Genomic DNA, 9,070 nt, shown 5'->3' with positions numbered 1-9,070 from the left:
AACACGATGGAAAACGGCCTCCTTACTTCCTATTGACTTTCTTGTGTGCTGGGTTACAGATAGCAGCAGCCATTCTGTTTTGCCTGTATACATACATATGTCTGTTTTGCGCAACCACAGAAAGTGTCTTAAGACTCTGGAATGTTTCCTCTGCTACAGCTTGTCCACCATAAATTGCACCTGGTTAGAACCATTTCAAAATGTGAATCCACACATTCAGTAGTTGAAACTCTTTTTTTTTTTTTTTTTTTGCTCTCCTTTTCAGAAAAACCACTCAAGCTTTGTCATGCAGAGTCCAAAATAACTAGTAAAAGACAGGCAACTGGTGTGCAAACTCTGAAGCCACCGGATTTTTTAAATCTGTTTCTCCCATGCAGGATTGGTTATGGTTCACACCCATAAAAAAAGCCAATAAGAGCAAGAAATTGCCTGAGTCAGAGCTGTCAACCCAAAAAACTTAAACCAAAGAGGAGGAATGTTTGCATCGATGCTTTTTCCATGCAGTATATTCCTTCGGATGAGGGGGAAAATGGGAGATGAAATGATTTTTAAGATGCATGTGTACATACACACATACAAAGGGGGGAAAAACAGAAAATATGGTTCACGGTTACCAGAGCAAGCAAAGCAACTGAAAACATTTGATCATGCGGCGATTTATCGTGGCCAACAAGCCAATGAGGAAATACAGTTTCAAAGCAGTATTATGCATGGTATATATAATGTTCAAAAACTTTCTCAAGAACAGTTGGAAAGAAGAGTACACTTTTTCCATGAGAGGTGAAGTCTTGGTACCTTTTGAGATTTTTAAGGAACTTTGTGATACATTATTAAATATTTCTGCCACAAAAGGGACTCCATGTCTAGAGCTTGCTTCATTATAAGGAGAACGTAATTTATATCTTGACCCCCTCCCCCATAATCTGGTCTACTTTTAACTCTCAAAAGGTATCGTGGGGAAAATCCAAAAAGCACAAATATATTTTGAAGACCCCATATGTCAAGTACCTACAGCGGCTTAAGTGTACATTTATCAAACGCAAAGGTACAGATTCTGGTACCTTTCTAGAATATTCCTCATATTCTTGGTAACTTCCAAACACTGCAACAGCCACGAGGAAAGATGGGTCCAATAATACCAACATTCTTCACAAAGCAGGCCAGAAACCCACACATGAGGTGGGTACACACACGCAAGCTTAGCCATCTCTAGTTCCATAACTCAAACAGAGCCAGCTGCTCACAGGGTAGTGATGCCTGCCGAGGGCAAACCAATGTCCCACACCAGAGATGAGTACCGTCTTGATCCGAAAAGGCAACCATTTACAGCGTCAATGAGATGTGTAGAGGGCGTGAGGACCTCCTTCATTTATGCTCTTCCTCGCGCTGTGCCCAGGCCACACCAGTTCTACCAGCGGGTTAGCAGCTACTCTCACAAGGGTGAGGATTTCCATTCCTAGTGGGCATGTAAAGGCAGACATTTCGAACATGCCCTTTTCTAGTGCTGTGTATCAGCCGTACTGAAGCGGAGGAGCTAAGGCAACCTCACAGAGGCATGACTCAGTCTGACCATTAGTACCAACATCCTACTGCTTAACCTGCAGGAAAGGCCATATTGTAGACACATGGCTGAGTGAGTCCTTCGATTCAGTGATTTGGGGTCAGTGTGTGTTTCGAGAGTTGGTTTTTTTTTTTTTAAACTACCAGAAACTGGGAAAGGGCCTCTATTATTTGGTTTAATAAAGAAAATATTTTTTAAAGATTTTAATGTGTGTGTGCATTCTCTAATGCCTCGGAGATGCAGTAAAGAAAATCCTCCTGTCTCATAGCGTCTCTGATCTAAAGTAGTTTCTCCAACAAGCCTGTCTGAAGCCTAAGTATGTTACCTTAGGGATCCCAACAACTATTCAGTGAGGGTCTCAAAAGAAAACCAACAGAGGGTTACACCAAATAAATTTACTGAAAAACCGAATAGCCACAGGCATTTGTTCCCTGTTCTATCACAACAACAATTCCTTCTGGACACCCAGTTCCTGAGGGATAGAGCTGTGGAGGAGATTTCTAACTCTTCTGCTAGAGGAAAAAAAATCAGGTCTGAGGGAATGTTCAAGAACGTGGTAGGCTTGCTGTTTATGTTCCTCTTGTATTCTACATTTGGAATCTGAACACAAAATCTTTTCTAACAGAGTTAGTGTCAGATGCACTGGGCTGTATAGTGGAGCGGTTCCCTGCTTTGTGTCGTATGCGTGCTGACCCACAGACCTCAGAAGAGGTGGGGGCAAGCAAGACTATCGCTCTTACCATGACAGCTCCAAACTTGGAATCAATGACAAAGTATTTTCATCTAAATTTTCTTTCAGCTACTACTCTCCACTGGTTACAGGACCCAGTGTTGATCAAACAGGGCACTGTACTCTCTACTCACAGCTGCTGCTGGGGTGAGAGCTAACTCTAGGGCTATGGTGACCACGGGATGGGAACACCACAACCACGAGGGAGGAAAAGGTAGTCAACAGAGAAAGACGGAACATGACCAAATAAACAACCACCTTACAAGCCAGTTATGAGTAAACTCAAACAACCACTAGAACCAAGGACTTTACCAGCCCAGTCTAAGAAGAGCCCTAGAATCGAGATCTTGATGGAAGGCAGAGAGAAGAGATGGGATGAGAAACCCATAGACTGTGCTACCCCCAGAAGAGGGTATGAGTCTCACGAAGGGAAAAGAGCTCTATTAAGAGAACTGAGATGACAAAGGGACCTAGTCTGTGCCACCACAAATATACACGCCTTCCCTTTTCAGCAGAGACTTAAAGGAACCCTGGTACTTCTCCTTGAGCATATTAACAATTACCAAAGTAAAATAAAACAGTTTACGAAAAACAATTAGTGACTAGCTTCAAGAACAGAAATCATTTTCAGCTATGACCCTGGGTATCTGTTGTATCTATGTCTTCAACAATGTATGGAGCATTAAATTTCATAATAAGGTTATGAAATTTACTCTGTAGGCAATTGTTTCGGGTTATCCGTTTCCCAAAAGACATCAGAATTTAGTGTGTATAGAAAAAATGTCTCTTCTTCTAAAAAAAAAAATTCAACATAGGTTAGAGAATGTGTTAGGAGACTCACTCAGGCCAGGCTCAGTCAAGTAGCTGTAGCGCTTACGTAAAGCTAGGGATGCAAAGCTTTGCCGTCTGTCCGCTTTCTCAGCCTGAAAAAGAAGAGAAGAGACCATTTCCACCTTCCCTGTGACACCTTTACTCCTTGAAACATTTCATTTTGGCTGGGACATGTCTTGTCCACCCTCAGGCATTATTTCCCCCTTGAGGGGTCTATGACCCCCTTCCCTCAACTCTCAATTTGTGGCAGGCAAAAAGTGCACCCACACAGCAGACTACGGGGGGCGGGGGGCGGGCTAGAAAGGTTGGGTGGCAAATTTCCCTCCAGTTCGTTATATTGGAAGCACACATGTCACACAATCCACTCACTACGTGAATACACTTGAGGAAAAATGATACAGAAAGTATCTCCCACGGATTCACTGTGGGTACACAGGGGAGATACGATTACAGACAGGTGGAGAGCCTCCTTGGCAGCTGTGCGACTCGAACTGCCATTGTCATGGACGGCTCACTATTGACAATGATTGTGGGTTTTTAAAAATCCAATTATCACAAAGCTTACAGAGAGATACATGGTGACAGCTTAGGGGAAGCTCTTGCAAAACTGAACAATGGCACTCTTTAAAAAATGGCCAAGATAGGGCTGGATACATGGACCTGAGGTTAGAACTCTCGCAAAGGACCCGAGTTTAGGTCCCAGTGTCCACATCAGGATGCTCATAGTTTCCCAGGGGGATCTCAGGTCCTTTCCTGGCCTCCGGGGGCATTACATTCATGTGTACACAGCCACACAGAAACACATATACACATAAGTTAAAAAAAGAATTTTTTTTTTAATGGCCAAGATAAATTCTGTCGCTGGAATGGCAAATGTCTATCTGCAGTTAGTGAGAAAATACTTTACATTACATAAAACATAGTTGATTATACAACACAATTCCATGTAATAACCAGAGTCTTGAGCTAGTGCTGACAACATAGTGGGTAGCCAGAGGGCAGTGGGTAGTAAAAACACACCTGTGAAATTTAATAAGTTTATGCATGGCAATCTGTCATGTTTAAAGATGCTTAAATGACGCCAGGTTTTTCATTAACTAGTTTATTGATTTTGCAGAATACACGGAAGCACACTCCTATGTTCACGGGAAGAGTGAGCCACTTTAAGGAAAAATAGCTAACTCCACCTCGCATAGGTTAAGACGTACAACAGCATTTAGACTGTTCCCGCACTTCAGCCCGCCGCAATCTTTTTCCACACATATCCAATATCTAGTCTACCTCGGAGAGAATAAAAGCAGAAGGGTTCGTATTACCTCATCATCTTGATCTGACTCTGTCTCCTTTTGGTCCCAAGATGCATTGCAGAGACAAGGAATATTATAATGGACAGCAGGGAAAAGAGTGTCAGGATATGAAAAAGGGACTGAGTAGGGAGCACACAAGGCAAGCTGGTTTAGAAAGCACAGCAAATCAAAAGAAGCCAATACAGCATCACGGACCACACATCCACGGCAAATTAACATGTGACAGTCATTTGGGAGCATTAACGATCTACACACTACCAGCGGAAGCAATCCACAGAGGACTCCATCACACAGACGGGTAAGAACAGGACACCACAGCAACAAGACGTCATCTACACACGGAGACGAACACAACTCGAGTTTCAGGGGTTTTCAGAGTGTCACAAAGCATTCCTTCATTACATACCAAGGGCCCATTGCCTCAAGACTGGGGTGGGGGGTAAATGTGGAAACAAACCAGTCTTAAAAGATACCTTTTTATGTGCAGGTAGAGTAATATTTAAGTTGCAAACAGCTGTTTGGGGTAATCCCTTTGTTGTCTTCGGCTCTTTCAGGAAAGACAGACGGCCGCAGGGCTCTTGGCTGGTGTCTCTAACCTAGAAGAAATTTGGGAAATTGATGATTACATAAAGAGACAGATTCTTGTCTGAGGAAGGGTGAGATTTTTGTTTTATTGAGAGCTCAGAGAGGGGAAGAATGGTAACCCAGGATAAATCTGGCAAGGTACTAGGGGCTCAGTTCCTGGTTTAAACATTAGGACAGCCACCTAATTGTCTCATGGGATAAGCAATTCTGGGCTATGTGCATTATCTGTCTTCCTATGAGTTTCATTTAAAGTTTCAGTGTTTGAAACATGGAACAGCAAGCGGTGGTACCACTGGAGTCTGCCCAAACCCCCATGGAAACACAAACCAAAGTTAACTACGCATGCTACATATGGTCCATTCTGCATTGGGTTGCTTCATTTTATAAATATTCCTTTGAATTATTTAATTTTTATATTTTGGGATATTTTGAGACAGGGTCCTACAATGTAGATTTGGCTTGGAGCTCACTATTATACAGCAGGCTGGCAAACTCAGAGATCCACCTGCCTCCGCCTCCTCGAGTGTTGGGATTAAAGGTATGTACCACTACACTGGGTTCCCTTTCCTTACATTTAAATAATAAATATATGGATGTTCATTTACCAATAACAAACTTTACTAGCCTGAAAATTCATCCTAGGGGAATAAGAACAAAACCTGACCTTGTTCTTAAGTCATATTTAGTGAGTTAACTCAAACTAAATAAACCAATAAGCCATTAAAAAAAGAGCATTTATTCTCTTGGAACTTTAAAATAATCGCAGAGTCGATGTTAGAGATGATTTACCTTGATGGAGAATGGCAATCTGTTTTCTTTGAAAGAATAGAAGTTAAAAACAAGTTGCTGAGCTCCTTTGGTGAGAGGGGCCAGGTTTCCATAGCAATCAACGAATATGGGCTTTCCTTCCAGAACCTTCCAGAGTAAAAGAAATAAGCAATTTAAAGTTAACTTGACCTAAAAGAATTTTGAGAGTTTTCAAGTCAAATAACATTCAAAGACCGATATAATTACATCACGATGAGAAAATGACTTCTCTGGGGTTGTTTGCTTTAAGAATATGTCAGGGCGCTTGCACTCCAACAGCCGCTATTAACAGCTATCATTACAGACAGAAATATAACAGAACTACCTTCCTCTTCCAACAACTTTAAACATGCCAGAGAAAATGCCTGCCATTCCCTTACATAGACTGAGAGAGAGCTGTCAGTTTTTGGCTGGCTCATGCTCACACGATCTCTGGGTTTGAAAAGGAAAATTGTGGTCCTGTGTGTGGAAAGTGATCATACACACACACACACACACACACACACACACACACACACTCAAGATGGCTATCAGATAATGAGAATAGATTCATTAACATTCTGTTTTAACCACCTGATGTGAATTCAAAGCACTTAAATAATTTGAAGATGAACCCATTTCAAAGTTTTAAAATAAAACATGAACATCCTTGATATCTCCGTACAGTATGTGCCACTACGGTCCCCAAATAAGCCCGTATCTGGAGAATGCAATAGACACTCATTCCTGTGACCCCGTACCTCAATGTCTTTGCTCCTGGCAACCTCCTCGAAATTCTCCTGCTGCTCGAGGGTCTTGTCCACCCTGTCGTCCGTCATGCAGAAGCACCGCAGGCAAGACTCTACTGGGTCATTCGTTTTGGCAAAAACAACAAACTTGGCCATGTAAGGGACGCATATCAACTCTCTGTACAGTTGCGAGGCTAGCCCTACGGTTTCTAAAACCTGGTGGCAGTCTGCAAGCCAAAACCTGAGAGAAACAAGACACAATGTGTAAAACGGAAAAAGCAAAACCCAATAATAGCAAAACTCCCAAAATAAACCCCAAAGAACTCACAGTGAAGAAAATCAGGGGCTGGGGATATGACCTCCTGGTAGACCAAATTTTTAGCATGTTTATCCCCAACATCAAAAAAAAATTAAATTATGTAATACAGTGAAAAAAATCAGAGTCTAACAGATCCCAAGTCAAGCAGTATAATTGCTCATTTAAACGGCAAAAGTATTTACTCTCTCTCAAGCAAAAAGCAATTTATTCCTCAATAATTTTTCTAAAAAAAAAAAATTAAGGACCTTCTATCCTCTCCCATAAATTTAAAAGTAATTAATTATATTTGCAACAACGTTTTTTTACTTCCCCAGAAGGTGGTGAGAAAATGAATTGCGTGGCGCTTCTGGAACTTTCACTTTCATACCTGGCCGAAACATTGGTAGTGAAGGAGACACAGTCCTTTATGAAGGTCAGAGGCGTGGTTCCTGTGATGTCCTCCCACTGAGCGGGTGAGGTGCCCCCTGGGAATGGCACAGACAGAGTGGCTTTATCATAAAGCAGCTCCCTGCAGTCTAACTGCCCGTGACCTGGCTGCTCTTCCGGCAGCCACTAAGAGGCCAGCTAGGGCGTTCTGCGATTCTGTGGTTCTGTGGTGCTCTGAAGGCTACTGGCTGTCTTTGTGCTCCTTCAGACTCTTACCCGACAGTGGGGAGTTCACCGGAACTCACAAATACATAGATTATTTTCTCTTTGTCTGGATCACAAGGGGTCATTTGTTAAGTGTCTCTTCTTCACAGTTTGTCACTTCAGGGGTGTGGCTGGGGGGGTAGTATGTATATATGTGTGTGTGTGTGTGTATGGGTATTTATGGGTGGGGGTGTGTATAGATGTGCGTGTGCGCATGGGTGTGGGGGGGGGAGGTGGAGTGTAGGGTGTTGGTGCATGAACACGTGTTCATAGGCCAGAGGGTGATACTGGGTGTTTTCCTCACTGCCTACCTTAGTTTTGGAAACAGCGTCTCTCACTGAATCTGGAGCTCACTGATTCAGTTAGGCTGGTCCTCCAGTGAACCCCGAGATCTGCCTGCCTTTGTCCCCCATCACCTGTGCTGGAGGTACAAAAAAGTGGGTCCTGGGGATCACGCAGATGCAGCAGGCGCTTCAGCAACCGAGCCATCACCCTAGTCTCTTGAATAGGTTTTGTTTTTAAGTGGGGTGGGGAAATTATCAAGGAAGTTTAGGAAGCCGCTCATCTGTCCTTGGCTGAAATAATCACTTTCCCTGAGGGGGGGGGGGAAGAACTGGGCATCGAAGAGGATGAGAAAGTCCTCACTTTGCTTGTCTTTGACTTGAGCTCAGTGGCTCATCAGGGAAAATCAAAGGAAGGTTCAACTGAAGTCTGGATTCTAGAGTTCCTTTGGCATTTGTGTGTGTGTGTGTGTGTGTGTGTGTGTGTGTGTGTGTGTGTGTGCATATATGTCACACACGTATGACTCTGTGGGTGTGTGTATGTGTCAGAACTTGCTAGACTCAGTTCTTTTGTCATGTGGGTTCTGGGTATTGAAGTCGGGCTGTCAGCCTTGCCCGTAAGCACCTTTACTTGCTGAGCCATCTTTAGGGCTTGAGGTCTGGAGTCTAGGTGCCTAAAACAAAATGGGCTTGGGTGGCACTGACGAGCACAGCTGGGTGACACCAATGGCATCCTCAATACTTCCCATTCAAGCTATGGAGGACCTTCCCCCCAAAACTCAACTCATTTCCCTTGTCCAAAGGATGCTGACATCTGTCATGGTTACCAAGAAATTCCCTAAGCACTCGAGTTGAGTCAATGACACCTCAACAACACTAAAAGGGCTTGATGACTAACCCACTAACATCAGGAAACAACCTCGAGGTTTTAAATATCCCAGGAGTCCCTGGTGGGAGTTCTTCCACTGAGAGGATGGAAGAGGTTGAATGCATGACTTATTCCTTGTTTCCTACTCTCTGTACCTCCGCACACAGTCACGGTGGCAGACATAGTGTCGCTCCGGGGAAGAAGCCAAACCTGTAATGCTGCAGAGGAGACGAAGGTTGGGCGTGGTGTCCCCCTTGTACCCGTTGGACACGCCTTCTCCTGAGGGTGGGGGCACCGGAATGGTCATGGTGATCGGCTTATGGAATTTCCTCCTTCTTGGTTCCACAGTGACAATCGGGCTAAATGTCGCCTTGTTTCCAAGGGTCTTCTTCACAATCTCCTCTGGAACAGGCTGAGCCTACA

At 43.6% G+C, this 9,070-nt stretch overlaps 1 protein-coding gene across 1 annotated transcript in view; it reads right to left on the bottom strand.

Moving 5' to 3' along the window:
- Positions 1-9,070, bottom strand: part of Ank3 (ankyrin 3) — a 299,577-nt gene that overhangs the window by 41,699 nt on the left and 248,808 nt on the right. The window contains exons 29-35 of the mRNA XM_026785393.1: positions 8,858-9,065; positions 7,236-7,332; positions 6,562-6,790; positions 5,804-5,929; positions 4,903-5,025; positions 4,439-4,465; positions 3,133-3,214 (exon numbers count right to left, since the gene is read on the bottom strand). Coding sequence (XP_026641194.1) covers positions 3,133-3,214; positions 4,439-4,465; positions 4,903-5,025; positions 5,804-5,929; positions 6,562-6,790; positions 7,236-7,332; positions 8,858-9,065 — 892 coding nt within the window. The remainder of the gene's footprint in view (positions 1-3,132; positions 3,215-4,438; positions 4,466-4,902; positions 5,026-5,803; positions 5,930-6,561; positions 6,791-7,235; positions 7,333-8,857; positions 9,066-9,070) is intronic.

This window comes from Microtus ochrogaster, linkage group LG2 (assembly GCF_000317375.1).
Source record: "Microtus ochrogaster isolate Prairie Vole_2 linkage group LG2, MicOch1.0, whole genome shotgun sequence".
NCBI lineage: Eukaryota > Metazoa > Chordata > Mammalia > Rodentia > Cricetidae > Microtus > Microtus ochrogaster.
Note: the sequence above shows the minus strand (reverse complement) of the source record. Positions and strands in the feature narration are given on the sequence as shown.